Source organism: Pinus tabuliformis, chromosome 2_1 (genome assembly GCF_031772625.1).
Source record: "Pinus tabuliformis cultivar Carrire ecotype Pingquan chromosome 2_1, CPIR1, whole genome shotgun sequence".
Classification (NCBI taxonomy): Eukaryota; Viridiplantae; Streptophyta; class Pinopsida; order Pinales; family Pinaceae; genus Pinus; species Pinus tabuliformis.
This window is the reverse complement of record NC_142299.1, coordinates 185,841,198-185,864,006: the sequence shown is the minus strand read 5'-3', so window position 1 is coordinate 185,864,006 and position 22,809 is coordinate 185,841,198. Positions and strand designations below refer to the sequence as shown.

Here is a 22,809-nt window from a genome sequence, read left to right as displayed (position 1 = left end):
GAGAAACTAATTTTTTTTTAAAAAGGATGATAACTAATGATAGTTCATGTGATTATGGCCAACTTGGGTCAGATGTTTAAGGTGTAGAGAAAAAGTATCACAACAGGGGTAAGAAATCAGTAAGAAGAAACAACCTATTTTAGAACATAATGGAAGAGTTTAGTATAATCATAACTTGGCACTCTAAAGGTATGACTATAAGGTCTATCTAAGGATAATGCACATAAAGAAGAAAATATTGGCAATCAGCTAATGAAGTTGAAAAATCAGGGTAATAATGAAGGTTATTTTAAGGAACCTGTAAGGTATGATAAATAGAATGATTGGAGAAGATAAGTTGTGTGCATAACAACATCTATAACAATGGGAGAGCCACATTGTAATGTTTTTCATAGGTGACTAACTATGTGACTGAATTATGGATAACAATATGATTAGGAGATTTTAATATGTTGATGTCTTAAAACAGGAAAAGGTATGCAGATTACACTTGGTAGCTACCTTAATGAATTTATTTATCAGGTATTACCAAAGTTGGAAATAGTTTTTTTCACGATATTTTTTATAGTTAACATTAATTAAAATTTGATAAAGATTAGGGTTTTCAGGGTATTGAATCCATTTATGCATTCAAAAATGTATTTGAAATATAAAAAAATCTTGAAATTGTATTGTTGACTTTTGGTGAATTGCACTGAAAAAACGTTATTTTGTATTGCGACTTTCGGTGAATTGCCGTGAAAAAATTCATTTTGTCTATAAGTTAGACCACTTCTTTAATTAATATCTATTAAACATAGTATATCTTGTAGAATACATTTTTTGGCTTAGTTTAATAATATAGACAAAATGCTTTTATTAACCATTTTTTTGTTAATTTTAATCAAAATCTCTAGATAATTTTAAAAACTTGAATTTAAGTTGTTTAACCTAAAATTCAAGTGCATCACATGTTTTTGAGGGTGTTAAATCTATTTATGCATTCAAGAATAAACATAAAAAAATCCATAATCTTACTGCAAATTGTATCAGTAAATTCTAGTTAAAAAAATATTTATCTATAAATTAAAAGACATCATTAATTTTTTCTATTATAATATATAATTAAATATTAAAAATTATATATAAATTTAATTAATAAAAATATTTATTTACATTGATACACTTAAAAACATATTAATATGTTTACCTACGACATATCAAAATATGTGAATAAATAAAATATAAAACATATCAAAATATATGAATAAATAAAATATATTAATATATTATACTATGATATTAATTTTCTTTTCATATTATTTATTAATTTTCATGTTATATATAATATTTTGAAATATTTTGTTTCGAATTTAGATATTTTTAAAACCCATCAAACTTATGAAAAGGAAAATGCAATCCTTGTCAATAGAACTTGCTATGTAGCTGTATGGGTTTTGATAAGAGTAAAAAGGTTATATCATTGTCAAAACAACTAAGGGTAAAAAGGTTATATCATTGTCAAAACAACTTGCTAGGTAGATGATGCATACAACTTTCTGAAGAAAAAGAGAGTTAATGGTTGTTAATAGAAATTGCTAGGATAATGTATGGAACTTTTAAAGAAGAAAACTTTTTTTTTTCCATAGAACTTGCTACGTAACTGTATGGAATTTTGATCGAAAGTTATATATTTATCTTATTATAAAAATTATTTTTTATTAAATTTAATATTATATATAATTATAAACTATAAATTAATTTTAAAATATTTTATGTTAAATAATTTTTTTTAACGTATGTTTTATCATAAAATGGAATTTAATTTTTTAATGAAAAAAAATATGGGATTCTTTCTTGTTAAAGGTTATTGAAAGGACATTGAATTCTTCAATGAGAAAGAAAGGACATTGTATAATGGGTGAGTCGAGCCATTTTATTTTTTAATGAAAAAAGACATGGAATCCTTTCTTGCGAAAGGTTATTGAGAGTACATTGAATTCTTCAATGAGAAAGAAAGGACATTGTATAATGGTAAAGTGAGTCAAGTCATTTTAACGAGGAAAGAAATTGGATCTTTCTTTGAAAAAGATATTGTATCGTTTAAAAATAAAAAGCCATAATAAATATGATAATTTAAAAAAAAATATTAATAAATATTAATTGTATTATTAGTAATTTTTTAGTGCTTGTGTTTTTCCATGAACTCTTTTAATTATGCATTAAGGTGTTCTTTATGAAAATAAGTTTCCTTTCAAGACACCTATAACTTTGTGAACCATTTATTGGGATGTTAGACGATTAAAATAGTATAGACCATTAGATTGATTTTCAGTATTAATCAGTTAGGGTATTAGTCAGTTACAATGTTATTCAACCTACTCAAACTCCAATCGTTCTGTTCTGACTTTTACGTTACCACAGTCATAGATTTTCCACAAATTTCAGTGAGAAGGCTTAAAAAAATAGGTTTTCTGCAACAATGCGGAAACCAATCAGCCAGAATTCACAATTACTGTTAGGGCCCTGCTCCCAAATATTCTCTATATAATTGTGACGAGTCTTGGTCTTCTTGTTGGGGAGCAAGACGAGTCCTAGTCTTCTTGTTGGGGAGCAAGGCGTTAGTGTTGGAGAGCTCTGTCCAGAGAAGAGTGGGAAGCGTACCTACAGTTTGCATTGTCCCAAATATATTACAATTGCATTGTTGTAGCTCTTGGATCAAAATTCGGATCTGTGAACTGCTACCTACGTACTTAAGTTTATCCATTTTTCAATCCTTCGACTATCTCACCATCGCCCTCGCCGACAAAAACCCCTCAAGTAACATGTATCTTCTTTCACATAGTTTCACATGGTTTATAATTATCAGAAATATCATGGGGTTTTTTAAGGATTTTATTCTGGTGAATTCTTAGCTTCCTTGTGCAAATCATCTGAGATTTCTTAGCGTCTTCATCTTCCTTTCTTCTCGTCCTCGGATCTTTTATTATATCTTTTTGCAACTTCATTACATTTGGAGTCGTTGCTATGTCTTCAAACAGTCTAACTATGGCATACTTACATCCTTTTGTATTATTTTGATCAAAAATTGTTGCATACATAACATTGGCAAGGGTGGTCTTTCCCATGTTGGAAATAATAATCCCAACCACTGCCTTAAACACACTGAGAAACACCATGCTTCTTTTATTATATCTTTTTACAACTTCATTACATTTGGAGTCGTTGCTATGTCTTCAAACAGTCTAACTATGGCGTACTTACATCTTTTTGTATTATTTTGATCGAACAATGTTGCATACACAACATTGGTAAGGGTGGTCTTTCCGATGTTGGAAATAATAATCCCAACCACCGCCTTAAACACACTGACAAACACCATGCTTGCTGAGTCAACCACTGCACGATTTTGATTTTGTTTGCAGGCAAGAGGACTAAAGTCAGAACAGAAGTACAACGTGGACCATTCCACAACACAACAGAGGAGTTGAGGCATTTAATAAATTTTGGAAAATAGATATGGGCAAACATTTACTTCGCGAGTGTTGCCCACACTCCACAACACCTACAAGTTCAGAAAACCATTTACTATGTAAAATCGCCCATGTTGCGTATTAAATTTTTTTTTTGTCATGTAATTAATGTCAAATTTGTATGTTAAGATAAATATGGATGTAAAAGTCATTTGTAATGTTGGGCAAGCTAGAGAACGAGAGTCTGAGGTAGTGAGGAGAAAATTGTGGAGGAATCGCCCATGTTGCGTATTAAATACTTTCTCTGTCATGTAATTAATGTCAAATTTCTATGTTAAGATAAATATGGATGTAAAAGTCATTTGTAATGTTGGGCAAGTTAGAGGGTGAGAGTCTCTCAGGTAGTGAGGAGAAAATTGTGGAGGAAATATTGGTGGGCGCGTGAAAACCAGTTTTACAAAAATTTACTCCGCAACAGTAAGTTTGATGTGTTTTCACTTGGAGGTGCAACCTCCATTTATGACACCAATATATTTCTTTATGTTTTAACATATAATATAAAGTGTGGCTAGTTGCGTTATGACATTAATCCCTTGCAAGTAGATTTACGACAACCTCTTTTCTTTTACTCTGTTTTTTGTGCGTAAGATTTATGTTTTGATTAAGTCCCTGTGTGGTTGTGATATCCTACCCGCAACCTAAGATTTACCTTGCCGCAACTGAAGTTGATTTTGCTTACTTTGCCACAACCTATTTCTGAGCTCCTTTGCCCTCATAAAATTTTTCTAGCAAGTGTTTTTACTAGCAATTAAAATTTTTTTTGAGGCAGAATTTTTGAAGTTTATTTATGAAGTAAAAAGTTTTTTCTTTCACTCAGAAATAGCAACATCAAGCACAAGCTTGACTAATCCTCACATACCTCAGTTTAATAGCAAAAATTATGATTACTGGGCTATTACAATAGCCCAATGGTTAAAAGCATGTGTTTCCTTCTAAGAGGTCACAGGTTCAAAACTAGTGGGGGGGTAGAGTATGTATGCCTTCGTAGACTTAGCAGTCAAATCGTTGTGCGAAGGTGGGTCCCTTGTCCCACAAACAAGGGGGTTTCACACACCAATTTGGTGTCTGGCTTGGCTGTGACCTTAAAAATGAATATTATTATTATTATTACAATGAAGGCCCTGTTTTCGTCTCAAGACATTTGGGAGTTTTTTCTTTCACTCAGAAATCGCAACATCAAGCACAAGCTTGAATAATCCTCAAATACCTCAGTTTAATGGAAAAAATTATGATTATTGGGCTATTACAATGAAGGCCCTGTTTTCGTCTCAAGACATTTGGGATTTGGTAACCAGCAGATGCAGCAGTATACAATGTGTTGTCTCAAGCAGAAAGGGATTTGTTAAGGGACAACAGGAAGAAGGATTCAAAAGCCCTGTTCTATATTTTCCAAGTAGTTCATGAAAGTATTTTCCCAAGGGTTGCAGTTGCAACGAAGTCCAAGCAAGCATGGGACACCCTCCAAACAACCTACCGAGGCATGGAAAAAGTCACGACAACAAATCTACAAATGGTAAGGAGAGATTTTGAAACACTTTTTATGAAAGGGTCTGAGAATGTAGAATCTTTTTTTACACATGTAATTGTGTTGGTTACACAAATCAGGTCTCATGGTGAGACACTTGAAGAAAGGAGAATAATTGAGAAAGTTTTGAGAAGTATGCTAGTAGGTTTGATGCCATTGTTGTGGCCATAGAATAGACAAAAGATCTCCTGTAGAAATTCTGCAAATTCTCTACAAATCTCGCTCTAAGACTATGTAGAAAATATGCCCGTAGATTAACCCAATAATGCAATATAACCAAAGAAAAATACTATAACCTACTTTTATTATCAATTTGTGGAAGGTTAAAGATCGAGCTGAATCAGAGATGAACAACATAACCAAAAGAAGAAGAAATCACAATACACATAAAAATACTTTAGGGAAAGCCTCAGGTAAAAACCCCACTATCTGTATTATCATACAAGATGAAAATACATAAGAATTATATAAAGCCTTAGCTCTCACAGCTAGCCAGCTCTCAGTACAATCCTCACAGAGCAATCCTGGCTTCTCACAAGCCTTCCTCTTTGCCCTCCAAGCTCCTATTTCCTTGTGTTGTTCCTAGTGGATGATTCTCACCTCACCAAGTGGAACACTGCTCTAACACACTGTCAGAACTTCAGAATCCTCCAAGGAATGATTCCTTCTACATGCATGAGTTTTCTTTATAGGAAAACACATGAAACTGATAGTACACTGTCCTTGACATTTAATTCAAATAGGGCTTTCTCATAATAGACATGCATGAGTTACTGATGAGGGATTCTTCAGTTATCTAGAGTACATTGGTTGAGTGCATGCATGCATCAACTAACTGATAACTCACAATTAGTTCCTCAAACAGTTTGAAACTAATTTAACTGGACTTAACTCAATAAACTGTTAACTAATTACAACTCAAATATAACTCAATATTATATCCTTAATTAAGGGATAATCTCCTTAATTTAAGGGATAACTCTTACATGACTTGAGAAAGACTTGTAACTTGAATTTCTCCAACTAATTAATCCATAATGAATTAATTAATTATTTCCAAGCAGTTGTTAAGACTAAATTCGATTTTAATTCAAGGACAAATTAAAATTGGAATATTCTAGATTCTATTTTTATCATTTCTTGTTGTTATTTTCAATATCTCTCATAGTTTTCAGTGGATGAACTTCGTGCATCACTTATTTCTCATGAACATAGACTAAATAGAGCAACAAGCTCCTCATTGGAGCATGCCTTCAAGACACAAGTTTCCTTTGGTCAAGGTCGAGGCAGAGGAAGATCATATGCTAGAGGAAGAGGAAGAAGCCCACACAGAGGTGGAAGAAGCAACCCTTCAAGCTCAAGTGGAAGGGGTAGCAATCAAAATCCAAGTCAAGGCCCAAGCCAAAATCAAGCACAAGGTCAGAGGTATGATAAATCTCAAGTCCAATGTCATTATTGTAAGAAGTATGGTCATTATGCAAATGAATGTAGAAATAAGCAATATGACATTAGTAACAAACCAAGTGTAAATTTCACAAAAGAAAATCAGAACCATGATAGCATGTTTTAAACTTGTAATGTAGCACAAGAAAAACAAAGTGATGTATGGTATTTAGATTCAGGGTGTAGCAACAACATGTTAGGGAACATAGAAACATTTTCCACTCTAGATGAAAGTGTGAAATATGAAGTGACATTAGGGACTGATAGCAAAGTCTTTATCATGGGAAATGGAAGAGTTAATATCCTAACAAAGAAGGGGGAGAAGAAGTACATCTCAGATGTTTACTTTGTCCCCAGTCTGACGCATAACCTCATAAGCATTGGACAGCTCATGTAAAAGGGATACAATGTCTTTTTCAAAAATGATGTGTGTACAATTTTGGATAGGCTTCCAAGGAGACAACTGATTGCAAAGGTTCATATGACAAACAATAGAATGTTTCCCCTAAAGATAAGATCGGATTTGAAAGAAGAAGGTGCACAAGCACAACTATCAATGAACTCACAAGAGGATGGAAGAAAAGAGGCAACTGTCACACAAGTGAACTATCAAGCAGAGGTCAAAGATGAAAATTGGTTATGGCATTTGAGATTTGGACATCTCAACTTTGGAAGTTAGAATTTGTTGCATAGGAAAGGTATGGTGAAGGGACTGCCACTCATAGAAAAACCAAACATCCTATGTGAAGGATGTATCTTGCGCAAGCAACATAGAGAGACATTTCCAGCGGGAGAGTCCATAAGGGCAAAGGCACCTTTGGAGATTGTCCACTCATATTTATGTGGACCAATGCAGACACCATCAATTGGTGGCAGCCACTATGTATTGACCTTCATAGATGACTACACAAGGAAGACATGGGTCTATCTCCTAGAACAGAAAAGTGAAGTGTTTGAGCGCTTTTGCGAGTACAAGGCTCTTGTTGAGAAGCAAAGCGGACACTACATCAAAGTCCTCAGGACTGACAGAGGTGGCGAATACATCTCAAATGACTTCCTTCGATTTTGCAAGGAGCATGGAATTCACAAGCAGTTTACAACAAGGTATACACCTCAACAAAATTGTGTGGCGGAAAAGAAGAATAGGACCATTGTGGAAATGGCAAGGAGTATGTTGAAGGAAAAACATTTGCCAAATAATTATTGGGTTGAAGTTGTCGCATGTGCATCATATATCTTAAATAGATGTCCAACCAAAAGCGTCGAGAACATAGTTCCTGAAGAGGCATGGAGTGGAAGAAAGCATAGTGTCACTCACATGAGAGTTTTTGGATGTGTGTCTTATGCACATGTCCTGGATGAGTTGAGGAAAAAGTTGGACAACAAAGGGGGGAAATGTATATTTGTTGGATACAATGATGAATCCAAGGCATACAAGCTCTACAATCCATCAACCAAAAAGGTCATAATCAGAGAAGAGGAAGCATGGGATGGAAGTTTAGAGAAGACAGTCAATGTGAAAGCATGTATACCACATGAGGACAAAGAGGAATTAATGACAACAAGTAATTCCTCAGCAGTGACTCCCTCTACTCCTATTTAAGTGCAACAAGGAACAACATCAACAAATAATAGGACAGCGTCACGTAGTCAAGCAAGTGTTTCTCCAAGCATGCCGCAAAGCACAACACCAAGTGACATGTCAAGCCCATCTTCAACAAGCATAAGAAGACCAAAATTCAGAAATCTAAATGAAATTTATGAGCAAGAAGAGGTTGATAGCAGCGCTAGTCTGAATACCTTATTTGCATTATTTTGTCATGTAGATGACCCAATCCATTTTAAAGATGCAGTCAGAGAAGAAAAATGGGTTGCGGGAATGGAGGAAGAAATAGAAGCAATAAAAAAGAATGACACATGGGAGTTAGTGGACTTGCCGCAAGGAAAACAAGTCATTGGAGTGAAGTGGGTCTATAAGACCAAAAGCAACATTGAGGGAAAGATTGAAAGGCACAAAGCAAGACTAGTTGTCAAAGGTTACAAGCAACAAAATGGAAGAGATTATGCGGAGATGTTCGTGCTAGTCGTAAAGATGGAGACGGTGCATAGAGTTGTGGCGATTTCCGCGCAACATAAATGGAAAGTGTATCAGATAAACGTAAAATCAACATTGTTGCGCAACCGCCTGGTTATGAGGTAGAAGGCCAAGAAGACAAAGTGTATCGGTTGAAGAAAACTCTTTACGGGCTGAAGCAAGCAGTGCGTGCATGGTACAACAGGATAGATGCCTACTTGTTGGACAATGGTTTTGACAAGTGTGACGGTGAGCCTACTCTCTACATCAAAGAAAATGATGGTAAGATTCTCATTTTTATCTTATATGTAGATGATTTAATTTTTACAGGTAGTGATGATTTTCTCATCACTGATTTCAAACAAGTCATGAACACTGAATTTGAAATGACTGACTTAGGGTTGCTAAGATATTTTTTGGGCATAGAAGTGAAGCAAACAAAAAATGGCATTTTTATTTCTCAAGCAAAGTATGTGGCAGACATTTTGGAGAGGTTTAATATGCAGAATAGCAAGCCCGCACCAACTCCAACTATCACGGGGTTGAGTTGAGCAAAAGAGATTGCAATAGCAATGTTAATCTGACATTATACAAAAGCATGATAAGCAGCTTGATGTATTTGACCACCACTAGGCTGGATATAATGTATGCAGTGAGTTTGGTGTCAAGGTTCATGGAGACACCTAAGGAGACATATTAGCAAGCAACGAAAATGATTCTAAGGTATGTCAATGGGACAAAACAGTATGGTGTTTTGTACACCGCAATAGAAAATTTCAGGTTGGTTGGTTACACCGATAATGGTTGGGCAGGAAGTGCCGATGACAGAAAGAGCACGTCGGGATATGTTTTTCATTTGGGTTCTGGAGCCATTTCATGGGCCTATAAGAAGCAGCCAATAGTGTCACTATCAACAACAAAAGTTGAATATGTCGCTGCAACAACAACAACGTGTCAGGCAGTTTGGATGAGAAGGATGTTGAGGGATCTTTGCCACAACCAAGAGGGAGCGACAACTATTTTCTGCGATAACACATCCGCAATTGCATTGTTAAAGAATTCGGTCTTTCACAAGAGGACCAAGCATATTGATGCTAAATATCATTTTATCAAAGAGTTGATTAACAATGATGAAATTGTGTTGCAGCGCTGCAGGTCACAGGAACAATTTGCTAATATTTTCACAAAGCCATTGGCACGTGAAAGTTTTGTTTATCTCAGAGGCAGTTTGGGAATTATCAATGGTGACCATTGCGATTAAGGGGGAGTGTTGGAAATAATAATCCCAACCACTGCCTTAAACACAGTGAAAAACACCATGCTTGTCAAGTCAACCACTGCACGGTTGCGATTTTGTTTGCAGGCGAGAGGACTGAAGTCAGAACAGAAGTACAACTTGGACCATTCCACAACACAACAGAGGAGTTCAAGCATTTAATAAATTTTGGTAAATAGATATGGGCAAACATTTACTCTGCGAGTGTTGCCCACATTCCACAACACCTACAAGTTCATAAAACCATTTATTATGTAAAATAGCCCATGTTGTGTATTAAATATTTTCTCCGTCATATAATTAATGTCAAATTTGTATGTTAATATAAATATGGATGTAAAAGTCATTTGTAATGTTGGGCAAGTTAGAGAGTGAAAGTCTCTGAGGTAGTGAGGATAAAATCGTGGAGGAAATATTGGTGGGCCAGAAAACCGGAGTTTTATATAAGTTTACTCTGCAACCCTACTGATCGCAGTAAGTTTCTTGTGTTTTCACTTGGAGCTACAACCTCCATTTATGACTCGAATGTATTTTTTAATGTTTTAACATATAATATAAAGTGTGGCTCACATTAATCCCTTGCAAGTATATTTACAACAACCTGCTTTGTTTTTGCTCTCCCTAAGATTTATGTTTTAATTAAGTCCATGTGTGTGGTTGTGATATGCAGAAGTTTACTCCGCAACCCCAGTGATCGCAGTGAGTTTGTTGTGTTTTCACTTGGAGCTGCAGCCTCCATTTATGATGCGAATGTATTTTTTTATGTTTTAACATATAATATAAAGTGTGGCTAGTTGTGTTATGCAACCTCCTTTGTTTTGTTGTAAGTAAGATTTATGTTTTAATTAAGTCCCTTTGTGGTTGCGATATCCTCCCCTTGAGCATTGAAAATAGGGTCCTTTGTGGTTTTTAACCGCCATGGCCTATTGACACTAAAAATACTAAGACCCATCCTATGATCCATAACTCTATACACTTTTCTTAACTCCTCCCGAGATGCAAGCACGTCATGCTTGTTCATGCATGCAACAAACAGTCCTCTACCACATATAGATGAAGTTATGCACTTTTAGTTTTTGACGCATATGTCTAGGGCAAAATTATATCAATGTGTATGTATGTTTATGTGAAGCTATGCAATTTTAGTTTTTGGCCTAAATATATCAATGTATGTTTATGTGAAGCTATGCAATTTTAGTTTTTGGCCTAAATATCCGGAGCGAAGTTATAGGTGGGCACATAAAAATTAATTTCAACACAGCATTTGTAAATCTTTATAAATCTTGGTTTTACAGACGGTGAATGGAGCTGCAGCCTCGTTTTGTTTTGTCTAATCAAAGTATATTTTGGTGTGCACTCATTATGAAAATTTTATTTATGGCTTTTACCGCGCATAACTCTGTGTTTTTGCTGTTACGTGAAATTTGTCTTATTTTGTTTGTGAGGTCTTTGTTTTATCCTTTGCTTTTACTGTTAATTGGTATTAAAGTTGTATGTTTGTTATTATAATAGTTTTATCTTCCAATATTACTTAATATTATGATCATTTCAAAATCTACTATCAAAATGATTTAATTTGGTTCAAATGATAATTTTAATGTAATACTTACCAATCATTTCATTAATTTAAAAAAAAAAATTATATGTAATGAGAGTGTTCATCCAATTCAATATGACATGTTCTTCATCAAAAAATGATAAAATAATAAATTCGCTCCTTTGCATTGAAAATGAATTTTGAAGCTCTTGATATTTCCCACAAATAGATCTCACATGGTCCACTCATCTACAAATGGTAATTTAGGCTGGAAAATTGTTTATTTTCCATTGGTGATAAGGCTTTATCTTCCAATACTACTTAATATGATGATCATTTCAAAATCTAATATGAAAAATGATTTAATTTGGTTCAAATGATAATTTCATGTAATATTTACCAATCATGTCATTATTTTTATATAATTTTTTTCATATGTAATGACAGTGTTCAATATGACATGTTCTTCATAAAAAATCGATAAATTTTCCATTGGTGATAAGGTTTTATCTTCCAATATTACTTAAAATATAATGATCATTTCAAAATCTAATATGAAAAATGATTTAATTTGGTTCAAATGATAATTTATGTAATACTTACCAATCATTTCATATATGTATATATATATATATATATATATATATATATATATATATATATATATATATATATAATGACTTCATCCAATTCAATTTGACATGTTTTTCATAAAAAAAATTGATAAAATAATAAATTCACTCTTTTGCATTGAAAATGGATTTTGATGGAACTATAAATTATTTCACATTCACAATAATTTTCAAAAGGAGGTAAAATTTTATTTATTTATAATAATAAAAAATTATATTAATAATAAAAATAGAACAATGGTTAAATTTGTCTGTTTTTTATTTTTTATTTTATTTTAAATTTCTTTTATATTATGGGATATGATTCATGTTAAAAAATGTTTGAGATAAATTTGATAACTTTGTAATGTAAAAGGGTAAACAATGGAGATGTAGAATGCGTAAGATATTTCTAATGATAAAATGTCAAGTATGTCTTTTATTTCTTAAATTTTTCTTTACATTGAATTTTTTTGTCAGGATTCTCGAATTTACGTCTTACGAGGTTTTCTTTGCAACATCTCGTGCAATTTCTAGTTATATGTTCTTTAAATAGAGTCTTTTTAGCCCTTTTTTTATCCATCCTAAACTTATCATAATTTCTATAAAATTTTCTTTCTATCACTATTTTGTTCATTCTATTTTCACTTACTAGTACAAGAGGGAATTTTCTTTCTATCACTATTTTGTTTATTCTATTTTCACTTGCGAGTATAAGTAGAGGGAAATTATGTGGAGGATTATCTATAATGAATTTATAATAATAAATATTAATTATATTATTAGTATTTTTTTAGTGCTTAGTGTTTTTTTCATGAATTTTTTTAATTATGCATTAAGGTGTTCTCTATGAAAATAATTTTCCTTCCACAACACCTGTAACTTTGTGAACCGTTTATTGGGATGTTAAACGATTAAAATAGTATAGACCATTAGATTGATTTTCAGTATTAATCAATTAGGGTATTAGTCAGTTACAATGTTATTCAACCTACTCAAACTCCAATTGTTCTGTCTGCCTTTTATGTTACCACAGTCATAGATTTTCCACAAATTTTAGTGAGAACGCTTAAAAAAAATAGGTTTTCTGCAACAATGCAGAAACCAATCGGCGAGAATTCACAAGTACTATTAGGGCCTTGCTCCCAAATATTCTCTATAAAACTGTGATGAGTCCCAGTGTTCTTGTTGGGGAGCAAGACATTAGTGTTGGAGAGCTCTGTCCAGAGAAGAGTGGGAAGCCTATCCACAGTTTGCATTGTCCCAAATCTATTAAATGCACATTAGACCACAAAGCATATATCCAACTTTAACTCACCTCATAAATAAAATATAATCAAAATCATGTAATAAGTTATGAGAATAGTTCGTTTGACTAAGCTAGGAGGTGAATTAAGGCCCATATAATTACCCAGTGATGAGGCTCATCACCTCCCTTTCTAGCACCATAAAGTTCTGAGGACATTGGAAACACCTTGAGAAAATTCAAAAGGATGGACCTAAAAGAATAGAGAAGGGTCTCTTTACCTTTGCAAGAATCTATGTAAAAATAGACCTCATCAAAGGTCTACCCTATCACATTTAGTTAAAAAACAGAAATGTTCAATGAACCCAAGTTTTAGATTATGTGAATACAACATTCAAATGTCAAATTTGTTTCCAAATAAGAAAATTTTCAGAATACATGTCCTTGGGTGAAAAAATCCAAAAAAGGAAAATGGGGGAGTGGACAAATCCAAGCAATGACAACCCTTTGATCCTTACCTAACAAAAAAAAGTTGGAAGAAACCATGGAAAACAATCCAACCCAAACAAAAGTGGTTGCTAATGCTCAGAATGCAACTAAATGAGTGAACCCCAATGACATCAAACCTCTAGATATTCAATCAACAAAACAACAAGATAATGAAATACATAAAGAAAAAGGGATGGGGGCACAAAGCACATAGAGAGCACATGCTTTAGAGACTTCTCACTCTGACAAAGAATCCCCATCGACCCCACGACATCAAACCTCTAGATATTCAATCAACAAAACAACAAGATAATGAAATACATAAAGAAAAAGGGATGGGGGCACAAAGCACATAGAGAGCACATGCTTTAGAGACTTCTCACTCTTCTCACTCTGACAAAGAATCCCCATCTATAATTGCAATCAACGCAACCTCAAAAGGTTGGTAAAAAGTGCAGAAAATAATAATAATAATAATAATTAATACTATACTTAATTTTCAATTTTTTATGCTATTTTTCTCTTTAACTTATAAGCCAAGAGGCTTATAATATGGAATGTTTTCAACATATAAAAAATGTAATTTTATCCCAAATAAAATTACAAATATTTTTCTTCTCAAAATATATTTCCCACCTTTACTTTCTTTCAAATTATATCTATTTTTATAAATAAAAAAATAACATAACTTGTATTTGAAAATCAACCACATTCGGTGATTGGATATACTTTAGATATATCAACGCATTTTATTAATAATATATTAACTTATACAACTTTAAAATTAATTACCGTCATATTTTTTCCAATTTGTACACATTAAGAAAACTGATTTAAAATATCAATTATGAGTAAGCTTGTAAAATAATGTGTTTTTGTGAGAGTACACCAAGCCATTATGTATACATGTCAATGCAGTGAAAACTGCGATCCCCGTTGAGAGTACATTGAGGCCACATTGCAAGTCACGCCTTCCCGTGAAAAGAGCAGCTCTTCAAAAATGCAAATAACTTCTACTTCTCGTCTACTGTCAAGCAATATCAAACACATTCTATAGGGTATAAATTTTAGTTTGATCAACCACATTATATATTGTATAAATTTAAGTTTGATAAACCATATTCTTTATATAATTGAGCTACTATATCAACATGAACCAGCTCCACCTATACCTTCTAGAAGATTGGATATGCACTGGATTTGATAGTAAGGTTAGTCAATCATTATTATGTAGATTGTTGATTCTGGGAATATTTTAGAATAAGATGATTAGGAGAGATCAATTGTTTGACGTTTTTTTTTACTATCAAATTTTAGAATATCTTAAAATCTACCATTCATATAAATTCAAGAAAGCTAGTTCCCCAATTCCAATAATAAGAATGTCAAACAATTGTATGAAATCTTAAACTAAACTAAATGGAAGAAAAAGGTATACACAAAAATGATAAGGAATTAATAAATTAGAAATCATAAATTCCAATAATAAGAATGTCAAACAAGTGTATGAAATCTTAAACTAAATGAAAGAAAAAGGTATACACAAAAATGATAAGGAATTAATAAATTAGAAATCATAAATAGCAAAGCATCAATGACTAAAGTAATTGGAGCATTAACAAATCCACTCTCCATACATGACTCCAACCAGTTAAGGTTTAGAGCATTGCACTAACGTTTTAGCATCCCAAACCAGCTCCAGCAACATTCATTTCAGCCAATAACCATTCTAGACAATGCAGAAACTTTCATGCTTTTATCAACAATTCTAGACAATACAGAAACTTTCATCCTATTTGTCTATGTTCTAATATATCATGTAAGTAAAATTAAACTCTCCTGTGTATATGAAGATAGCTAAACAATCTTTACAACACTACTCAAATAAAAAATGATGATCATACAGAAACTTTCAATCCTATTCCATATGTTTTAATATAAAACATAATGCAAACAAAACTAACTTCATATGTATATACAGACAGATGAACAACTCTACAACACCACTCAAATCAAAGATGATGATCAAGATAGGCGAGCTTCATTTTTATTCTCTATTGCATTTTGCTCTTATAGGACTGGTTAAAACTTAAAACTTTAATGTAAGATATCCTTTGTTAGAAATCTTTCCAGTCTTCATAATGGTTATTTAAAATTTTATTTACATAAGCATTTTATTAAGTAATTTTTTTTTTCAGATTTATATAATCTATTAATTTTTAATTGAAGATTGGGTGGGTTGGGCAGGGAGGTGACAGATGTTTAGCTTTTTGGGCTAGTTGAGTGGATAAGATAGACAGATTTTCTAGTCAATAACCATTATTCAAAAAAGAAGTTAACAATACCCTGTTCACAAATTTTATATATATATATATATATATATATATATATATATATATATATATCGTAAAAAGATAAAATATACTACGTATTCACATACTATATAATATATCAATTAAAAAAAACTATAATGGTCCCCAAAAAAACCACATATTCATGTCAACTGAATTAATAATAAGCATTCTCAAAATAAAGTATAGAATATATACGTTGGGCAGCTGTGACATTCATGGGTTTCCAGCTGGTGCCCATTACTAAGAGTGCGCTTTAAGAGTCCACCAATCAAAAGACTATATTATATATCAATTAACACAAATGAAAAGAGTCTGAAAAATAAAATATACGACATATTCCTGTTCAACTGGATTATATAATACACATTATCAAAATACAGTAGAAAATCTATAAATCTACACAGACATGAACTAGTTAATAATATTCACGATAATCCGAACTTAATTCTCCTTCTCATTGAAGTGAATGCACCAGAAATAACAAGACTACCGAAATCTGAATACTTATGCAATGGCTACTCACATCATCTGTATGATCAGTTCATCAGTTCTGGGTGCCTGCCAATAACATAGGAGATGGGAGAGCTTGATTTCTGCTGTGGGGTCATGTGTGTCCACAACCACTTGACCACAGTGTTGAAGGTAGAGTTGCCAGCCACAAGTTCTTCCATAGACAAACCATTGGAATCAATCAAAGGCCTCAGTGACTTTTCCAATCCTGCTATGGAGTTTTCATGACCCCCAGCATTTTTAGCGCCCATTAAGCATGCAATTTCTTCAACATGAGCCCAGAGACAGGAGTCTTCAGTGGGCATCGTGGGCTGATCAGTGCCTGTAGGGGATGGCTGCTGCTGTTGAATCACATTATTTTCTTCCAACCATTTTTGGAGAATTGTATAACGACGAGGCCTGGCATTTCTGAGATAAGGCCCAGAGTCTTCGTTTTTTCCCAACCTGTAATAATTCGCGATGTCCAGTGGCTCAACTAGTAGCCTGCAGTGAGTGCCCAGTTTTATCCACACTTCACTACACTGGAAATCGTCCGGTAACTCATCCTTACTGATCATCGCTATGATTTCGTCCAACCAGCCTGCCAGCTTTAGCCTGTTAAGGTTAGCATCAAAGTCTGTTCTATGTTGCTTCTTTTTGAACGAGTCGTAGTATCCAGTGCCATTTCTGAGACACTGCGCACGATACTCTTCTATTAATTTGATGGCTACTTCTATCTTTCCTTTTACTTCATTCTCCAATTTGGTCAGGTTCTCCCTCTGCTGCTTCAAAACTTGTCCCGCAGCTCTGAGGGCAAGTCTTGCTGGGCAATTCTGCACAAATTTTATCACAAAAAAACACAACTCTCAATTATTGAAACCAACAGAACTTTATTGCAGTATATAATCTACTTGAAGGTTCTGTTACATTATACACAAGGCTTCAAGGAGAGATTTTGCAATGGGGTACTGACCCCTTTAAATAGGATCCAGTAATAATCCAGGCTAAATACCCAAAAATATATTGAGATTGTGTATAAAGTTCTCAACTGGTTGTCAAATTGTGTAAAATTTTCAACTCATATGGTTTCATTCCTGCTAGTAATAGATTTGAAGAAAAATGAAGCAAGAACATGGAAGAAATAAACTCCCATAGGGGAAATTCATTAGATTATAATATCCCCTAATATACATACAAATAGATTTGAAGAACAAGAAGCAAGAACATGGGAGCAATAAACCCCAATGGGGAAATCCTTCATATTATAACATCCCCTATGTTATATTGGGGAAATCCTTCATATTATAACATCCCCTATGTTATATTTCGTGTACAACTGGCCTCTTGCATAACTATAGGCAATGGTGACAATTATGTCAAATTAGTTATTTTATTTTAACCAACTACATGCTAGTTCAGCCACATGGTTCATCTCTAACTAACTTCATTTCTTGGATCACAAATACGAGTAACTTTGTTTCTTGGATCACAAGTACGTTGTTTACCAAGGCTATTCCCTTTCTCTGTTCTTCATTTCCATTTGTTCAACTTCCAAGTGATATAAAGAGATGTTCTACAGCTAAGGTCGGAAGATGTTTCTTCTCAAAAATAATTGCAAAAAACACTACTTATAAAAACCATTTTATCCTCAGATCCTAACCAGTCAAGCTTCTAATAGATCCAGGTTTAATATGGATCGTATATATTAGTTTGAACACTACATAGCATACACGGTATATGACGGGATCGTATACTGAAGTAGATAAGTTCAGCTAATAGAAACAACAGTAGATTATTACAACCACAAAACCAAAGCAAAGCATACATCCAGTTTATCATGGCAATGACACCGAAACTTTTATACTGCAGGCAAGAGAGAAAAAATGGCTTAAAGAATGCAAAGCAACAAGGTTTACCTGAACTCCAAGCCCAAGAGCTTCCAGTTGTATTGTCCTGCTGTCTTGATAGTTTGATCCTGTTTCGGACAAAGGAATTTCTGAAAGCTCATTCAACTTCACTATATTTTGCAGGACACTGGGCAAGCTATTTGAATAACCAACGTGCTCCAAGATGAATTCGTCACAACTAGCATCTGAAATTTGCAGGGCAGCATCTGAAAATTGCAGGGCGTAATAAAGAAAGGAAAACACAGCAAAATGATTTTCTATCCAAATCCCACCACGCTTGCAGCAGAACAAATAATGGCCAAATGGCCTATAAGGACTCAACTTCACTAGAGGCCTTACAGCAGCCATTAACGGGTTGTTGGGGCTCATGTTGGTTGCGCTACTATAATTCGCTACAGCGGAGCAATGCTGGAGTACAGTGCTCACAAACTCAGCACTGCCCTGTGGAAGGGCTTCTTCCATGGGTGTGTCAGTGGAACCATGTAGATCCCTTGTATTCTCCAGGTATCTCTTCAAATATGGTAAAAATGATTCCAAGGCCTCAGACACCGATATAGAAGGAGCCAACAAAACCCTAGAGATGACATCACGTCCTAAGACAACATGGCAGAACTGATCCGTCCACCCCTTGCGACGAACTCCTCGTGCGAGAGTTTCGTCCCCAATCAACGGGAAACCAAACGTGATGCAGAAAAAAGATTTAGTCTTGTCAGGGTGCTGCTGCTGGTGCTTATCCAACATCCATAGCGTGGCCAAGGCAGCAATAGCTCCGCCCATGGAGTGACCAGTGAACAATACGTTCTTACGCCTTTCATATTCCAAAAGGGCCTGTAACAAAAAAATGAAAGTTACAAAATGACAAATTCTAAAGTCTAGGGTTAAAGCCTGCATCAAAAATGAAATTTACAAAATGACAAATTCCAGAAGTCCAGGATTAGAGCCTGCAACAAAAATGAAAGCTACAAAATGACAAATTCCAAAATCCGGGATTATTTCATATTCCAGGTGGCCCTGCAACAACAGTCAAAGTTACAAAATGATAAATTCCAAAGTGCAGGATTATTTTAGCAAAGTTTGGTGCTCTAAAATGATAAATTCCAAAGAGCAGGGTTATTTTATCAAAGTTCAGTGCTCTACAACGAGGGTGGGAGTACAGATCCATGGGTTTTTGTGTATAACTTGGTGTATGTGTAACAGAGCAATAAATTTAAACACTTCATGAAAAATAAAGGCTTGCAGTTCAAAGCTGAAAATACTGTTCTTCAAACAGGCACTTCACTGAACGAACAGGCTGAACATATTCATTATCTATAAAGGACTATAATATCTTGCAATTTCAACCCCTTCTTCAAGCTTCAGGCCCTTACAGATTGAAGCTACTCAATATCGGTAAGGAATCACATACTAGCCCACGGGACTTCACAGAGCGAACAGGTTGAACATATTCATTATCTATAAAGGACTATGATGTCTTGCAATGTCAAACTCCTCCTTCAAGCTCCAGGCCCTTACAGATTGAAGCTACTTATTATCTGTAAGGAATCACATACTAACCCACGGGATATCACAATAAAGTGCAGATAACATAGTGGATAGGCTTAGTATACTAGTGTTATGAAACTATTATATGTCAACTTTTTATCTTGAAGAATTGCTAAGAGTTTACCACTGATTTCAAAAAACTTCTACTGAATGCTGGACCAGTTTTATAAGAAAATATACTTTAAATTTTAAAAGCCTCCAAGCTAGATAAAAACAATATACCAAAATAAAACTTCAAAACATATTTATAAATTTGATAATAAAATATACTAAAAACAACTCCAAAACATATAATAAATAGACTATAACATTTAAACTAACAAAAATTATTGTGCCAATCCATGTTAACCCAAAAGTGCTATTGTGCCATATCCATGCTAACCCAAAAGCATAGAGGCTAGCTTTATAGATTTTGGGCTACCTGAATCTATGTTCAGTTGGGGAAGTGAGATTCTTTGCGGTTGAAGTAAATAAGAGATCCATATATATTATACACATCTTCCCCGTAAATAAGAGATCCATATATATTAAACAGATCCTCCCCACCTGAACTCTAGATCAGCACCTCACTATATAGTAATTGCACGAAACTTGAAATAAAGAAGCTAGGATGGTAAAAACCTCTTCTTGAATTCTGGAATTATTCAAGAGGTAGAGAAATTGGTTGAGCGAACCCTGATGCAGAAAGGCTGGTTGATTGTTCCCATCTTTCAGCCACTCCAGAAAACCACTTTGACATTCTCCAAACTTGGTTGTTGTTCCTTGGAAGACATGGGGATCGAGGATGCCACGAAAAGCAATGGCAACAGTAGTTTCGCTTAAATCAGCCCTCACGTAGCTGGGATCATCGCCTGCGCTTCTGTAAACATTGCGAGACAGATTGCAGGCACCCAACAAGTTTTCCGAGTAAAAAGACTCCGATCTACCCATTAATCTGTCATGGAGTTCAACAAAATCAGTCAGCCAAACAATATCACATTACATTTGTCCAACAAAAGCTGAGGAAGATTATACCTAGAAAATGCGATGAGATTTTAACCTTGTTCCCGCACTTCAATGCTTGTGAACGAAAGCAGAGTTTATTTTAATAAGACGAGAAACCATGGTTCCCAGAAAGAGAGAGCTGCCGTGTGAAATTTGGCTTTGTAGAAAGTCAAGTATATGGACATGAACCTGGGTACTTCACTGCAACAGTCACAGTCGATTAATTTTACGTTAATCGAAGCCATCCCAAAGCCCACAAGTTTGTGGGGTTTATAGATAACTGTAGGGCATCTTTCGAAAGATTCGAAGGATGTCGCGTCTCACTCTTTCATTTTTTCTATATTTTAGTGTCATTTATGGAAATTCAGTTATACTATTTTGTTTTGTAATATTACACTGTCACGGTAACCTTGCATGTAAAAGGTAGGGAGTTAGAATTTTTTATACAAATTACCCACAAGTGATTATCTAATTTACAACTCCACAATTCATCATTAACCATTAGATATAATGTTCATTATCACATCAAGTAAATTGCAATAGAAGAGAGTAAGTTGCTTAACCATTAACCACCATTGTGGTAATGTAATAACATAAACTGTCTCATGAATTATTGCATCCATTTCATGATTTCTTTAACCATATTAGTTAATCACATACTTGGACTTTATGATTATGCCATCAAATAAAGAACCATCAACATCAAGGATTTATCATCATCTAACTGACACAAAAGGCAATCACACTATTGGACACCAATATACCCTGGAAACCCCGTAGAGTGAAAACCAGCGAACATTTAATCTTATTATTAAACGCTCGTGAGGGATTTCACCCCACTCAATGGCTTATAAAGGATTCCATCCCTTAGCCATTGTTATAAAATCATTACAATGAATTATCATTAAGTTGTCACATAACTAGCTAAAAGCTAATACAGTTTTCATGTAATCTTTTACTTACATACCGCCACGTACAACATTCCTTGTGGCATGATTGTTCTAACAATGTATGATCCTACTACGCGCAAACTCATCTGCATGGTCCATTAATCATTTTCCTGCCACATGGTTAAACATCACTTTCGTTTGCCGCCATCCGCCATCGTTTCCTGTCAATGTAGTTGTCAACAAGCTTGGCAACAAAATTAGATATCATATTAATCAATCAATAAGCAACCTCTAAAAGAGATCTCTTAACCTCTACTCATATGCATGAGCAAGCATGAGATACTATATAGCTAGTACATATACTCAAGTAAGTATTGTTTGACCTCCACAATATCTATTTACATTAATGCATAATTTTCTTTAAGAGATTTAACTCTTTAGTTCTACTAACATGTATAACATAATCGTTACATCTTCATACATGTAATAAACTATTATTTCTATGCTTAACATACAAAGAACATAACTCCATATCACAATGACTATTCTTTGTGCATACCATAGCGTATCATATTAGCTATTCTTTAATGCATGCAATACATATTCCTTTCACTAGAATACTACCATCATTTCATACAACAACCACATACTTCTTTCTTAAAGGAAGTCATTATAACCTCATTTTCCTATCTTCCTATATGAGGGTTTCTCAAGCTTCTCTTTCAAGAAATTATTAAAGATATCCATATTTATACATAAAAATCAAGACACAAAAACAAGGTTAACTTACCTTTTATGTATCAAAATCAAGAAGTCAACACAACTCATCTAACAAGACAAACTTTTCAAGAGATTATTATTTTCAAGAATGTTAACATAATCACTTTCTCCACATACGCACAAAATCATACAAAATCATATTCCCACAGT

At 34.0% G+C, this 22,809-nt stretch overlaps 1 protein-coding gene across 3 annotated transcripts; it reads right to left on the bottom strand.

Annotated features, from left to right (window-relative positions):
• Positions 1-16,206: 16,206 nt before the first annotated feature.
• Positions 16,207-21,175, bottom strand: LOC149199350 (protein EDS1L-like). Of its 3 annotated transcripts, none has more exons than XM_089402399.1 (4): positions 21,045-21,175; positions 20,627-20,939; positions 18,473-19,291; positions 16,207-17,389 (listed from the first exon to the last, which is right to left on the bottom strand). In XM_089402399.1, exons 2-4 carry the CDS (start codon positions 20,933-20,935, stop codon positions 16,604-16,606), a joined length of 1,914 nt encoding a protein of 637 aa, XP_089258525.1. In that variant the 5' UTR covers positions 20,936-20,939; positions 21,045-21,175; the 3' UTR covers positions 16,207-16,603. The 3 variants fall into 3 exon arrangements, with proteins under 3 accessions (XP_089258525.1, XP_089258524.1, XP_089258526.1); XM_089402398.1 differs by having other exon boundaries at positions 21,020-21,140; XM_089402400.1 differs by lacking the exons at positions 20,627-20,939; positions 21,045-21,175 and adding an exon at positions 19,831-20,033.
• Between the last annotated feature and the right edge of the window lie 1,634 nt (positions 21,176-22,809).